This window comes from Odocoileus virginianus, chromosome 15 (genome assembly GCF_023699985.2).
Source record: "Odocoileus virginianus isolate 20LAN1187 ecotype Illinois chromosome 15, Ovbor_1.2, whole genome shotgun sequence".
In the NCBI taxonomy this organism is placed as follows: domain Eukaryota; kingdom Metazoa; phylum Chordata; class Mammalia; order Artiodactyla; family Cervidae; genus Odocoileus; species Odocoileus virginianus.
The window spans coordinates 35491734-35508239 of record NC_069688.1 but is presented as its reverse complement, the minus strand read 5'-3'; the positions used below and the strand labels follow the sequence as shown (position 1 = coordinate 35508239).

The 16506-nt window shown below is 36.7% G+C and overlaps 1 protein-coding gene across 3 annotated transcripts in view; it reads right to left on the bottom strand.

The window, feature by feature from the left end:
• Positions 1-1052: 1052 nt before the first annotated feature.
• Positions 1053-16506, bottom strand: part of TRPS1 (transcriptional repressor GATA binding 1) — a 269545-nt gene continuing 254091 nt past the window's right edge. For all 3 annotated transcript variants that reach the window (XM_020883381.2, XM_020883385.2, XM_020883387.2), the window contains 2 exons: positions 11558-11680; positions 1053-7590 (listed from right to left, as the gene is read on the bottom strand). In XM_020883381.2, coding sequence (XP_020739040.2) covers positions 6529-7590; positions 11558-11680 — 1185 coding nt within the window. In that variant the 3' untranslated portion in view covers positions 1053-6528. The remainder of the gene's footprint in view (positions 7591-11557; positions 11681-16506) is intronic.

Below are 16506 nucleotides of genomic sequence, written 5' to 3'. Positions count from 1 at the left end.
CTCACTCTTCTTCCCTCCCCTCAAACAAGGGTAAAGAGCTGATGGGCACAGAGTTCTGCTTGAGTGGGATTCTGACCGTCCTGGGTGAGAACAGAGTGTATTTAACTTTATCTGCAAAGTTCTCCCCAGAGAAGCATCAAATTCTATATAAGGAAAAGAAATCACATTAAGTGTTTTTACTACACTTATCTACAGAATGTTGCCTCCAGCTGTGAAACAAGTTTATTACCATTATGATCAGAGCCTCAAAGCCTCTATTCTGCTGTTTTCAAAACAGGGGAGAAGAGAGAGAGCTAGAAAAAAAATAAAGGATTTGTTAATTTGGATTCACAAAAAAATGAGACGTGAACATTTGTGCTAGGAGGGTAGACAGTAATTAACTTGAAATTTTCAAAACAAATCTTCTGAAGCAAGGAGTTCTTTATATATTTCACGTCTTGTCCTCTTTGCTTTTTTCCTTCTGGTCATAAACATTTGGGTGAGTCTTCTTTGCCTACCTGGCTTTTTTCTGCCTCTTGCCTCTTTCAAAATCCACCTTCAGGAAATCTCTCTGATTAATTTCATCTTAAGCCAACACATAAGGCATATAATACATTAATATAAATTTCATGAGATGATTTATCAGGATCTTTATATCATATTCATGGGTATACTAAATTGTATTCAAAGTTAAGACTTCAAAAGCAGGATTTTTTACACATTATAACATTATCATTATCCAGTACTCAACACTCAATACGTGATACTCAATAAATGTTTTTGAAATAAACATGATTTTTATTGTTAATCTTCCTAAAGAAACTTGTATAATTTTTGTACACAAAATCTATCAATAAGAGATTGATAGGTTAAAAGAAAAAAAAAGCAAAGCAGAACAAAACAAGTTGAGAGAATCCAGGTTTTTTTCAATCTTATTCATATTTTTTTAAAATGGTGACTAGAATTCACCATCTCAATTCATCAGAGCCTTGTCTATATGTTACAACAGTCTGAATTTCCTATTGCTACATGGATGAAAGTGAATCCATATAAACCATACCAACACCATCATGTATAACTGGTGGTAAAACTTTATTATTCAAGTTTAGATGTAACAGACATCTTTGCTGCCTGAAGATTGTTTGCATAAGAAATACACCAAGAACATGTTTGTGAGTAGAAATGAACATGCACTATGAAAACAAAATTAAATAAAACAAAAAAAATTCCATGTGTTGTAAGAACAGAACTATTATAGCCAACATTCTAATATTCAAATCAGGACTACAAATTGAATTTTTTCTTAGCAACATGAAATCATTCCGTATGAAAGACATTTTCTGCTGGTGAATATTGCTATAAGTGAATTTTACATTGGCATTATTGAGATGCTTCCCATCCCCATCCCACCCCCACCCCCCCAATTATTCACGTTGTCACCTTAAAGAATTTGGCATTTCTTAATTGTGATATTTGCCTTGTTGGTAGCCATTAAGAAACTATGATTTTATCAGCCTTGTAACAGTTTCGCTTCTTCAGAGTCAACACAATAGGCTGCCTGATTATGATATTTACAGCTCATCTTTAAAAAAATGACCCCAACCTTTCCTGGCCCTTGGGAACTTAAGAGTTTAAATAAGCTCCTTAGCCATATAATAATACTTGGCACTCTCATGGTGCCTTTCAATCAAGGATCTCAAAGTGCTTTACAAACAAGTACTACATTACCATTATTATTATTATTATTATTAATATTATTATTAATATATTTTTCCATTTTACAGGTGAGGAACCTGAGGCACAAAAAGAAAAAAGTGATTTGCTGCAGGTCATATAATGAACAAAAATCCAGGAGTAAAAATCAGGATCCAGTTTTGGGACTCATGGGTCTTGAAGGACCATTTTCTCTGATGAAGGATGGAGTGAAGTTTTTAGCTCTACTTTTCCCTTCAAGAGAACACGTTAGGATACATTATCCAGTTTCCATGTGTGGACCAATTTGAAATTCACATTTTCTTTATCCCTGACTTGACACACTTCAACCCTAGCATCTTCCAGAGGTCCTAATTACTGCAGATAACTGTGGATGCTTTCTAAACCACTGATGGTTAGCAGGAACACGTGTGTCCAATGGCGGTAAAATGCTAATGGAGACCCACAGGAAGTGCCCTGCAATGAAGCCATGGCTTCTGCCCTTGGCCAAGTCTTTCTTTGGGAAAATAACAGCCCTTCAAAGTCCTGGTACATGTCTCTCTATCCTCTTCTCATTTATAGTGGCCTGCTGATAGAATTCCACTTAGTACCTACCTTTGGTTAGCATCTTTAGTCTCATATTTGGATTTGATTTCATTCTTCCATTTTCTCCTGTGATCTAGGACAGTCAGCAAGTTTACACTTACTTGATCACAAAAGATGCCTTGCTTTTTTTTTTTGCCATGGTTCTCAACCCAAAGACAGAAAGCTGTGAGCTCAAAGTAAACTTTAAGCAAAAAGCTGGCATACAGCTCAGAAGCTGACCCTCAGCTTCTTTACCACCACGGGATGTTTGATCTTCCCCCTCTAGAATTATGTTCATGTTCACGAACTAAACAGGCAGGCAGTTGAGAAGTCTTAAGACAGGTCACCTTTGATGTTTCACAGCCACACAGCAGGAGGCTAATCATTACTTTAGTAGCAGTACTGATACTCTTCAACTAATTAAGAAAAATGTATACCCTCAGGCATTTAAAAATATATACATTTAATAATTTTGGAGCTGTATTTGCATTGGATCATCATAGATTATGTGCACATGTGCAATCATAAACATAATGTGCTACCACAGGCTTCAACAAAGAGCTGTTAAAGATAATCACTTTTTCTCTTCTTCTCATTAATATTACCTTAGAAAAAAAAAAATCCCCATGCTTGTTTTCTAAAACCTACCTTTACTAAAAGAGAACAGTTTAGAAGAAAACATCATTATCTTAAAAGTTGATTTTTTAAAAAGAACATCTCAATATGTCATGTAGAAAGAATGGGAACACTCTTTTCCTTTGAACTACAGAGTTAACACATTAACCACGAGAGCTCCATCCTTCTTCATGTAATCAGTGTAGCGTCTCTCAATCCACAATCTTCTGAGGTGGGCTGGCTCTTTAAGATTCTTCTATCCCAAACAACAATATGAATATATGGGTGAGAGATGAAGAGAGAAAGAGTGAGAAAAAAGAGAATGAGAATGCATGAGCTGGTCCTGGCTTAAAGTTTGATCCAAAGCCCGATTCAGAATCTGGACATACACTTTAAAAAGACATATGTTTTTAAAATGACATACAATTTTACCTAGCGTATAGTTTTTTATCATAGGGAAAGACTTTTCCAAGAAGGGAAATTCCCAAGTCATCTTGAGAATCCTTAAAAAGGTTTTAGGTATCTAAATAACTCATTTAAAATCACAATTTAAGACAAAATAGTTCAGAAATCCTAAACCCAAATAAAAATAAAGATACCAATCAATCAATTTTGTAAAAATGTATTTTGAGAGCTAGGACAAAGGCTTTCAAAAGTCAAAAAAAAAGGGGGGGTTCTTTTAGTGTTTTGATAAATTTTCATTGTTTTTCATAGCCCAACCTCTTCTCCATCAAAATATGAAAAAGAAATAAATGAAAATAAAATAATCAATAATAAAAAGAATACAGAATAAGATCTATTGACAATGCTATCTAAGAATATTCTACCTACAGTAGACTGATCATAAATATTCCAAGAATAGTGATATGTATTTCCAATGCTAACCATTACTACTTGTGTGTCTGAGGGGAAAAAAAAAAAGATGAAATAAAGAGACATATATGCCAAGAAAGAACAACATACTTGTGTCAGATACACTGGAGAAACTGCTTAAATAGTAGTTTTGCCCAAAAAGCCATACCTGTACTATTGCCCAAGTAACCACACTTGGAATATTTCCTAATTTGAGCAGTTCATGTACCATGGTGCTTGAGGACCGCCACATTGCACTTTGTTTCTAGTCCTTTCACTGAGAAAATTAAATACTGTTTTGTTGTTTGGGAAATCTCCTCTTTAGATCTTTAATTGCCACCTCTCCAATCTGCCTGTACATTTTGATATGCATTCATCAAAATTCCTAAGGAAGATAAATGACATCACATAATTTGAATGTCAAAGCCCCTCATTTCACCTCTTTATCTCAGTTCATGTGAATTATATTAGAGCTACTTGACAGGTGAGATCAGAAAACAACCCTTTAAAAATGAAACTGAAGCAAAAGGCTTAGTCCTGATTTCTTTCTCTCTTTTTCTCTCTCTCTTTTTTTTTTACATGAAAACAAAAATGCAAGAATGGAAATGACAACACAGCATCAGAAAGACAGTTTGAACTTCATTCACTACAACAGCCACGAACTGGTTGAACTCTACCTGCCATCCAACTTGAAGAAACGAAGACCAGGCACTGGGAAAAAGAAACAAAACCCAAACAAAACAATACAAAGCAACTGCGAATTAATGTAAAAATGGAGTGCAAATGCGACTACAGAATGCAATAAAAACATCAGTGCTGCAGATTCCAGCAGCACTTATCAAAATAATTTCTGAAATGTTTCATCTGAAACATAGACAAAGCAATAAAAAGAGGATATATGTTTATCATTTTAAGCATAACAATGTGAGTTAAGAGCTTAAAAATTAAAAAAAAAAAGTACTTGGAATGAATAGTGCTACCCTTTTTTCCTAAGTAGGCATAAAAATATTTTCATTTCCTTCTTGTTTTCCATACCATTATATCAAGAACTTTCATTTGTTTCATGTTACCGTTTACAATTTTAATGCACACACACACACACACACAAAAGATATCTACCGCAATAGAAATAGTTGCTTCATTACCTTGTTTGCTACATTTGCAAATGTAAACAGCTAGGCAGAGTCAGAACTGACTCTAATGCATGATGGAATATCTTTGTTGCATACGTACACTGTAGAAAATAATTATTCAATATGTCAGGCACCATTATTTGAAATGTAATACATTAATATTTACTAGAAAAATAAGGTTTTTTTTTTTTTCCTATTTGTTCTCCCAACTTCTTTAATGAAATAAGTTAATCTGACAGTGCATCCAGTAGCTTGTAATATCTTCTACATCTCCGTGGCAAAAAATAAACTACTGGTTGGGACAATATAATGCAAATTATTAAAGTCAGTCCTTGTACATACATCTGTGTAGCAAGCATTGAGGCTCGACTAACAGCACCTTTAACCAATTATTTAATGTTCAGTTATTTAGCCCTATTTCCCTGAGCAGTTATGCTGAGGCTTTCCCTTCATGGATAGTTTTACAAAGCCTTAAGTATTAAAAGTACTATGAAGAACATACTTCTAAGAATCCTATTTAATGCTACTTAACTAAACCTGTATAAATCTAATGGAGGAATTGATTGGTACATATACCAACTGTCAGCCTGTGGTAACGTAACCTTAGACGCTGCCTGACCACAAAGTTTGGAAATTATATTTAAACCAAAAGAAAATAAATAAATACAGCAGGTTACCTTGTGGAGAAATACCATGTGTTCTACATCAATGAATGCCATGGTCTGAACTTTTGTATCCATTTAGTCTTTTGAACTGAGGGGATCCCTTTAGTTAGAACATGCCAAATGAGATTAGCGACCCAAAGGAAGCTTAGAAAATAAACCCAAACTGGTTCATCACATACAAGAAAGAATGATCTGGCTAAAATAAAGTTACTACGTAGCACTGAGGACACTGTTTTTTAAAAATGCATATATATTTGGACAAAATGAACCTAAATCGCAAACAAGAGGACTAGTTTTGAAAGGAGTATGTGAACATCTAAAGGACAAAAATATCAGAGAGGGTGTGCATGTGTATGTACAGGCAGGGCTGGCCAAAATCATCGTGCCACCATCTGTCACTTTTCCCACTGCTCTCTCTCCAAGCCTAACCACAGCTCTCATTTCTAGGTCTAAATTTGAAACATGATCTATGAGAGGATTCTCGTCTAAGAGGGCGCCATTTTCCTTTCACTGCCCTGGAGGTTAAATTTCTCCTCATCTGCCTAGGATTTCATGATACTTCGAAACTGAGGCAATAATTTATGGGTTTTTGAACAAATGGGCCAATGGCCAGCCCAATACTGCTTTAGGATCATAATATGTAAACCCTTCCAAATTCTAAACAGCTTTGATCTCTTTCTATACAGATATCATAATTATAGTCTGGTGATACTTCTTATGGATAGTTTCCACAGTACACATTCACCAAGATGGTTTTGACTTACTAGGTTCTAAAGCAGGACTATTAACCATCTTCCTTTTTTTTTTTCTCACTGAACATTTGTCTCACTTTTTAATCTTGGTAACCTACTCATCAAAAGAAAGAATAATAAAAGAAGGGAATTTCATGTTGGATAAGGCAGGCTCTATGAAGTATTTTTTTTAATAGGTCTTCATAAGACATTACAAGCTATTGAATTCCCATCAAGAAAACCTATTTCTATTTAATTGTGCTAAGTGCTAAGGTTTTACTCTTTAGGTTTTCCATTTTTTTCCACTTGTGCATTGTTCCTATGCAGGCCCCTCTGGATATGAGTTGTGAAGTCATATTTGTCCGTGCAAAGATGCTGGCATATGCTGCACTGAAAAGGTCCACTGTCACCATGGCAACTCATATGCAAAGCATACATCACTTCATCCAGAAAGACAATGCCACAGTGCACACATTTTGTTGAAAGTTCATCTTGAGTACTTCTATCAACTTTCTCTGTTTTTACTACATTCAAGGGACCTTCATTTTTTACATTTGACGGTGCCTTCGTTTTCTCCTTGGAGGCACCATTTGCAGTTGGCCCAGGTCTGGAATGCTTGATCGCCAAATCTAGAGGAATGTCATTGTCTGATCCAACAGCTGAAAAATGAGGAGGCAGATTGAAGGTGGGATAAGGCACATAGTTTTGGCAAGGATTTGGTAGGCCAGGCACATGACTCAAGTAGTGCGGATTCCCAGGAACGGAGAGCTTATATTTACTCCAGAACCGCAGCCAATCAGCTTCACTCTGGAAGTCATTATGTACAAAGGGAAGTCCGAAAAGGGGATACTGGTACTTTTCAATAGGGCTGCCTGGTGGTGAATAATTTGGGTGCTTCGCGGGTCTCATGTACTTTTCTATGGGACTGCCTCTCTCAGAACTTCCTTTCCCTTCAGACACGGATGAACTGTTTCCTGGGTCTCCAGTACTTTCCTGAGGACTTTTTATCTGAATGTGCAAAGGTTGCATTCTTTTGTGAATATCCAGAGTTTGGCTGACCAGGACTGGCTGCTGAGCAGAATGGCTTTTAGTCAATGAACCCTGGGCTTCGTATTTACTCAGGCTGGGGAGTGGAATTTCTCTCTGGTGGCCTTCAGTTAAGTGATCTTCCGACCGCCTCTCTAAGGGGCTGCCGTTGACCTGCTCCTCACTGCCGGCCCTTTGCTGTTTGTTGAGCTGCTCGGCCTGAAGTGCCTCTGGGTTAAGGCGCTTTCTTGTTCTTCTCCTAATAATCTGCTCACCGTTGTTTTGTTTAATGATGTTTAAAGGCCTGGGAGTCTGCAGGGAACACACACACAATACATAAAAGGAAAACATTAAAAAATACATTAAAATGCATTAACAATTCCTCACAAATATAAACCATGTTCAAGTTCAAAGCAAAGATAGGCTTTATGTTATAGATTTACTAAATCTCCTGCTTTTGCCCTAAGCAGGATCAGAGGACAGAACCGAAGCACACTCTTTTACCCTAATTAAATCATGCCCATCTTTACAGAGAGAACTGAAAAACTTTAATCTACTTGAAAACAGCCTTTCCAAACTCAACAGACTTCGGAATTGCATTATTTTGTGATAAAATGATGTAGAAAGTTAGTCAAATAAATGTGATTTTTCTGAAAGATTTCTCAACTTTTGAGTCATGCAGCAAGAAGACGTCAACAGTAACATAAGAGATCGGTTTTGATGACAACTGTGGAAAAATAATACAAGGCGGTAGACTGAACTATGTCTTCCTCCCCATCCCTCAGATACTCCCTTCCAATTCATAGACTGAATCTCTAACCACGCAGTGTGACTGTATCTGCAGATAAGGTCTTTAGGAGGTAAATAAGGTTAAGTGAGGGCTTTCCTGGTAGCTCAGATAGTAAAGAATCTGCTGCAATGTTGGAGACCTGCGTTCAATCCCTGAGTTGGGAAGATCCCCTGGAGAAGGGAATGGCTATCCACTCCAGTATTCTTGGAGAATCCCACGGACAGAGGAGCCTGGCGGAATCTACAGTCCATGGGGTCGTTAAGAGTCGTACACAACTGAGTGATTAACACACAAGATTAAATGAGGACACAGAGTAAAGGCAGCCTTCTACAAGCCAGGAAGAGAACTCTCACCAGAACCCGACCACACTGGCACCCAGATCTCAGACTGCCGGCCTCTAGAACTGTGAAAATAAATGTCTGTTCTTTAAGCCATCCAGTTTATGGTAGTTTGTTATGTCAGGCCCAGATGACTAATACACACATTCTCCTAAATAACTGCAAGTGTGGATATACAATATTAAACATCAGAATATAAATAATCAAAGGCAAACTGACAGAACTGTAAGGAAACATATCAAGTGAAGTGAAAGTGAAATTGTTAGTTGCTCAGCCATGTCCGAATCTTTCTGATCCCATAGACTGTAGTCTGCCAGGCTCCTCTGACCGTGGAATTCTTCAGCATCAAAGCCATATCCAGTGAGAGATTGTCTTTTCTTCTTCTTCTTTTTTTTTTTTAATAAATCTACTTTCATTTCTTTTCCTCTAATTATATAAGTACTTACTATTAAGGAAGATTTTACCTGTTAACAGGTGAAGCATTTGTTTTCTGTTGAAAATCTAAATTTATTTGTAGGCTTGCTTCAAATATCCTATCTGTCATTCTACTCTGTACTTAAATAGAATGCAGACTTTCACCCAGCTTAAGTATGATATGACTGGTATTTATGTACATGTTCAACAGGTGTTTATATTACATGACTAAAATCCATAGATAAGACTATAATAAAAACTTTACTTGCAGTAGGAGCTTTAACTTTCATTTATAAAATCAAGAGAATATGTTTAATAAGTGAATGCATATTTACAAATTAAAATTTTAAAGAATCTTTAAATGGGCTAAAATCTGATTTTTTCTAAAAGATTACTGAAATCAGGAAATAATCTCTACATAAAATATGAACACGAACAATATGTAACTTGTGAATTATATCTGGAAATGATGTACCTTAATGCAAGAGAGTATCTTTTAAGTGTTAAACAAAATACAAATCCTGTTGGAGTGTTTTTATTGTCACAAAGACATTTTGAAGAAAAAAGGAGAATGCACTTGTTATTGAACATCAAATTACTGGTTTTAGAATGAAAATGTCACGTCCCCTGGATAGTCCATGTTCATTTACTTTGTTCAGAATTTCAGATTTATAAAGATCTCATATTTCAAACATACATATTTAATCTCTATCCTTCTTTTTGAATATAAGCATTTAATGCTGAAAATATTCCTCTAAGCACTGCTTTAGGTAATTTCACAAATCTTGATATATTTTAAAACTTGTATTTAATTATAATATTTAAATTCAATATTTTAACACATAGTATATTTTAAAACAGCTACATGATAACTTTCTAAGGTAAACATGCTATTTTATATTTTGATTAAGATGAGACTATTAAAACTCACTGAACACTATATATTAGATCTGTGCATTGCATTGTACATAAAGGTTATATTTATAAAAAATGTAAATATATGGAGTTGATGGGAAAATGCAAGGGAATGAAGAATTTTATCCTGTAGAATAAAGAGTGGAAGAAATATAGTGTCTGTTTTAGAATCCTAAAGAAGACCAATATTTAAGTGACAGGTAAAGGAATTACAGTCCATAAAAGAGACATCAGAGAATTATTATGCACAAATGTATAAGAACTAAGAGCATGTAGGGCCATGGAATTCATGGAGTAAAGTATAGGAAATTTATGATTTAAAAAAAAACCTTCAAAATGAAAAACATCTCTGGAGAGATGAATAATAAAATAATTGTTAAAATTTTTTTCATTTATATTGCAGTTGTTAAATTACCATAACCTGGAAGAGCAGTAGTTTAATTAATATTTGGCCTTTGATTGGACAGCATTCAATTAAAATCATTAATGTCAGTACTCGTTAAATGGAAGCTTATTGCTTGCTTAAATGGTGAAGGCTTAAAAAAAGTAAGGTGATGGTGGTAGGTGGAGATTCCTTCTACTAGCTACATGCTAATAAATAAGGTTTTTACAGTTTACTACCAATTAGTCTTGTTGGCAGCATGCATTTTTAAAAGAGTCTTCCAGTGGTCCATTTAGGAGGACATTTTGTCTAAAATTGTATTCCCCGTAGCTGCATTCTATTCACTGGCTGGTGCTAAGAGCTGTGGTAAAATGCCAAACAAAATGCAAAAGGCAGAAGGAAACAGAGTTTTGCTTACTAGATGGGGCATTCCTATTTTTAAAGGCAGCTTTGGTCAGCAGATAAACTTTCTTTTTTTTAAAGATTTTTTTTTTTTTGGATGTGGACCATTTTTAAAGACTATTGAATTTGTTACAATATTGTTTCTGTTTTATGTTTTGGTTTTTTGGCTGCTGAAAGGTAGTGGGATCTTAGTTCCCTGACCAGGGAATGAACTTGCACCCCTGGCACTGGAAGGCGAAGTCTTAACCACTGGCCCACCAGGGAAGTCCCTAAACTTTCTAAATCAAAAAGGAAAAAAAAAATAAAAATAAAAAAAATCCTTCAGGAAGTCAAATGCATATAAAGATGGGAGATTTGTAAGTTTAAATGTTATAAGATCCTACATAAAATTTGGTTAGAAATAACTGACGTAGCTCAGAGAGCCATAGAGTCTAGCCAGCCAGAGATCTTAAGACACAGAGCATTTCTGCACCTTCCTCTGTTCTGCTGTGCGCCCCTTAAGCCCTCAGGTACCACTGGAACCCTGGAGAGAGTCACCCGGCATCTTGGCCCCAGTAAGAACCACTCTTCTGAACTTGTCCTACTTCCAGCCTAGATGACACTTGCAAATTCCAAAAGTAGACTGTACAAGAAGCATTTTTTCCTTTGCCCTATATTTTATACTGAACAATGAAGAGTCTTCTTGCTTTTTTTTTTTTTAATTTATGTACTTTTGAGTTTTTAAAAGTTTCTCCTTTCTACCTAAATTAATGTCACTGAATTCTGATACCCACTCATTCACATATCGGTTACGTGAAGTTCCCAGAAATCAATCATTTTCCTCTTTTATATCAAAAGAAACATAATGCATTAGTAATGATCTCACATGAATCTCCCCATAACATCTAAGGCCGGTCTACCATAAATCACAAGTGCGCTCAAAGCAACTGGATTAAACTCTGCAGGGGCAGGCACCGCAAGCCAGGGAATGGTACTTATCACACCACAGACCAGGCTGTTTTATAAAGCTGTTCCTGAAACAGTCTAACAAGTTCTTACCGAGTGAAGCTTCTGGTAGAGACCACACGCATTGCATACATATCCGCCATTTGCATTCTTTCGCCAGAGAGAGGTCTTTGTGGTCAAGCAATTGGCACAAAAAACACCCGAGCCTCTGCGCCTCTGAAATGGGGAAAAAAAAATACAAGGTCAGAGGTGAGTCACATGATCAGTGGAGTTGGACCAAATCAACCCAGGAGTTTTGTCTTTAGACTAGCAACAATGACAGTATAAAACCACACTGCCCATAATGAGGTCAGGTTCAATTGTGTTTAATAGGCACCACTGATTTTCATTATAATTAACCCTACAGTGATGGATGAGGTGTGTGCAACAACAAAGGCTTTTCACAGAAACAGCTTTAACTTTTTGAACTTTGGGTTTTGTGCCTTTAATGATGGCTCCTAAATGCTGAACCCTAAAATATACCTTTTAAAAGTGTCAAAAGTCAAAAGACAGAGCATGGCAATATGTTTAATGTATTTTGGAAAAACAGGAGCCCAGGTTACCTGAGCTTCAAAATATAGTCCAACTTGGAATAAGTGCAGCATGTAAACCAGTTACAATTAAACCTGATGCATGTCTTTCTGGATGTCATTCATGTAACATAAGTATTAAGACACTAATAAGACACTTAGTTCTAATTTTTCATTTGCAGCTGTAAAATCTGAAAGAGAACACCCTCTATCTCCCAAATCTGAGAGGAACAGAAGAAACTCCTGCCAACTAGAAGTACAGTATCACTAATGAGAATCCTTATGAGGGGCGTGCTTAAGCCAAACAACATAGTCCCATCAATGGCTATTTATTTATTTTATTTGACTCAGACTTGGAAATCACAAGCGTTTTCTGAACACAAATGGATTTTAGTGGACTGAATTCTCTAATCACCAGATTGAAAAATAATCCAAGAATATTTAAAAGTAGATCGTTAGCATTGCTTGTCCCATTCTTGCTATCAAGTAATGATTCCATTAAACTTCTCATTGAAACAAAAGTCAGGCTGTGTTCATAGGCACAAATACTAACAGGCAGGAAATGGAACTCTGGCTGAAGAAGAAGAAGGAAAAAAAAAAAAAGACAGCCTGAATTGCAACTCTGCTCTCTTTTCTCTAGGAAGCAAAGCCTTTAATGATAAAATATGCATGTTAGATAAGGAGTGGAAAAAGTCTTGCTGGAACCCAATTTTGTGATAAATTTAAAATTACAAACACTATAAGTCAAAATTTCAGGGATTCATAAAATTTAGGCAATTTATTTAACTCGAGTCCATACTGTAGACGAGGGGTATCCCTGCCAAGAAAATACAATGGTTATAATTGTACTCTGATACATTTCAAATGGAAAGCTTTCTGCAGACATAATTTTGGCTTCAAGACTGGAACACTTTCTTGGCATTGAAAGGGCATTTGATTCATCGGGTGTTTCACAATGTATCACTAAAAAGACCTGGTGAGCAGCCAGTTCCCTATAGGGTAATTTTTCCATCCAGATGCAAGTGCTATCAGAGGCCCTCGTCAGCTAAACTAATTATGATCTTGCAATTGCTGATGCCTGCTCACTCTAACATTCGACATCCTCCATTAATCATCAATACAAGGAAAATGAATGAAACGTAAAGAAATGAGGACTGGTAAGTTGCATAGCTATAAAAATCTGAAATGAGAGCAATAATTTAACAAGATTGGGGGAATGTTTTTAGTGAGCACAAAGTCAGGCTAACAATTGCCCTTTTCAACCAAGAACACAATTTCATTAGTGTAGCAGGTTGTGCTACTTCAGGTGATGTAATAAAAGCTAGATTTTTCACAAAGATAATCTCTGGCTCCCCTTTTCTCCTTATGCCCCCAACCCCCCAAATCAGGACCAGGAGTGTATAATAAATTTCTCAGTCTCAGAGCAAAATGCTGGATACTGGTCCTCAAAGTCCCAATAGGGACCTACTGCAAAAGGACAAACTGCTATTTCCCTCAAAATCAATGAACTATTAGAGCTTGTGTTTATCAAACACGCTGGAGCCCCCTTTATTCGAGGTAAGCTGGGGAGCCTAGTTAGGTTATAATTGTGAAACTTCCCTGGGGCCATGCTGTCTTTTCCCCGAGATCTAAATAACACATTTGGCAAATAAACACCAATTTGATCCACATAAAGGCAATGTAAATGTCCATTTGGAAACTAACCCACATATATGGCTGCAGCTCAAACCTGAATGTATAACCATTCACTGCAGCCTGCTTTTCTTTCCTTACGTCCTGGCTGCTTGACGCGGCATGCCAAAGTGGGTGTAATCCTGGTTTCAGAGAACGCTTCAACCTTGCACAATTTTGCACTTAATTCTCTTGCAAAGAAAATGCCCTTCATTAGTTCCAGGGAAAATCCTGAAATTACAGTGCCGGTTTACACAGGCACATCTTGCTTTAAGCAGCATTTAGGCTCCAATAGAGGCTGGTATATTTTAGGTAAACCATATTTTATTTTAAATACATCAAGAGTAATTTGGATTCACTTATTTGGAGTCAGTACGGCATGGGGGTTAATAGATTTAGGAGACAGACAGCTTGCATTCAAAACATGCCTCTCTCTTGAGTTGCTGAGTACAACTTTGAGTGAATTACTTAACCTAGCAGTACTTCAATGCCCCCCTCTTTAAAGTGTGAGCTGCTCTGAGTATTAATGTGGACAAATGGACATATAATTAAAACAATGTCAGGGATGCAGTAAGCTCTCAAGTTATTGATCCATCATTGATCCATTAAGGATTAAGCTGTATTTCTTTTGTTAAGAGAAAAATATTTCGTTTCATTCTTATCACCTCAATCTACTTATTTTACATTTCAGATATGCTTAAAGCATACAGTTGAGTATTAGAACATGCATTTCATTTGTGTCATTCTTATCAAATATGAGAATGGAAAGTTGAGTCAGAGTGAAATATCTAGGTGTTCACACCTAGAATTCAATAGGAGCCGTACTTGTGTGGGGGCGGAGAGTAGGAGGCAGGCGAGAAATATTTCATACATTTAGTTACCTCCCATCTAACAAATGTATCACTTTGGTAAGCACAGTAGAACCCTATGTTTGATGCACTTGGAACTTTCGGAAGCAGCAGAGTAAGTGGGAGAAGTGGGCAGTGTCCTTCGCTGTGTGACTACAGAACCGTGGACCATGACGCATCTCTCTAAACCACATCACAGATGACAGCCTGACCCCAGCGAAAGCCACACCATGCATAATGTCACCTAGTTGGACCGAGTATGGCATTTTGTTCCACGTCACCAACATCCTTAACCCAATCAAGTGCTGAGAAAAAGTCTGTTGCCAAAGGAAGCAAAATAGAAGTCTCCCTTGCCTCACTTTTTAAAAACAAGCTTGTTAAAGAGAAAGAAAGGCATTAAAGACCTTATTTCATTCACAGTTTATCAGGCACAACAGAGTTTTAAAACAGTTTGCCATTCTCCTTTATACTGTGTTAAAGACAGAAATCATGTCCCCTAACAGTCATCAAATAGTCTAAGTAATAAGTACCTAGGACAGTGCTATCTGTCTTGAGTGGCTAAATATTAATAAAGTTGAAAATCATCTCTCTTGCTATAATTTTTATCACTAGTCATTACTCCTGTTTTTGAAAATAAAGTTTTAAAAAAATATTCCCTAGAAATGTCTCCCATTTGGATTGACAAATCCATCTTCAGTTGGGCAGAGATGGTTAATGACGATGGAGACAAGAAAATCAAGAGAGTTAGTTTTTCCAATTCTACGTTCCAGGCTTTTTTTTTTTCTCTTTGAGAAACAGCTGAAGCCAGGTACCTGCTAAGTCCTGAAGGTAAAAGGCAGGTAGAATGAAGCTCTACCTCTCTCCTGTATACACATCATTAGAGTCATGCATTGCTGATGGTATATGTGTATGTTTTAAATAATAAAATGGTTTCTCCTTTTCCTACAAGCTGCTTTTAAGAGTTAATAATAGGGGACTCCCTGGTGATCCAGTGGTTAGGACTTTGTACTTTCACTGCTGAGGGTGGGAGTTCAATCCCTGGCCACGGAACCAAGATCGTGGAAACTGAGGCCCCGCCTCCCCCCAAAAGGAGTTAATAATAATTTGAACCTCCATGACTTTGTGCAGGAGACAGAATTGAGAGATATGGATAAGGACACTTCTGGGAGAGGAAATGATAGGAATAAGCAGTTAGTGGAAAACACGAAGGTGTACCCGAAAGGCCCTCCTTTCAGGCTGAAGGAAAGCTGTCCTCTTACATATCCAGAGCTAGGCATGGTCACAGCATGCTCTGCCCCTGGCCTTCTTTAAGTGCACCTTCTATTTATATGTGGTTTCAACGGACGGCAGGAGTGAAAGATGGTCAGCAGAAAACCCAAATCTACATGAAAGTCACCTCAATGGAAAATGTCTAAAGAGGAAATTCTGGAACCAACAAGGAACTGACTGCATTTAACTTCAAGTTTAAATAGTTTGCCCAAGAACTTTTAGGTCGAATCTATATGGCCCGTATGTTATTTCTGCTGCTGGTAATTTTCTGTGTGAAAAAGGAAGGATGGTGATGGGAATAGTTCATTGCAAGGAATTCTGAGGCCAGCCCCCATGATCGGCATCTCCAAGGCTTTTCAATTACTGAGAATTCTAGATCACTTCTCTCCTTCCCACATTTCAAATGTATTATAACCACCATACCGATTTTCACAACAGCAAGTTAGGTAATGAATCTGGACAATCATCCATGCCAGGATTTGAAACAGAAAATGACATACCATCTTTTAATAAAAGTACATTTTAAATCCAATATAATTTTTTTTTCTTTTCCCTGCTGGAGAGTGCACCAAGCAGAGTAATGAGTAAATAACTAACAGAAGAAACCTCTAGTCTTTAGGCTCACAGCTAACTACTGTAAGACATCATGATCACTACATTTTTCTCAAAGTTCCTGATTCAAATT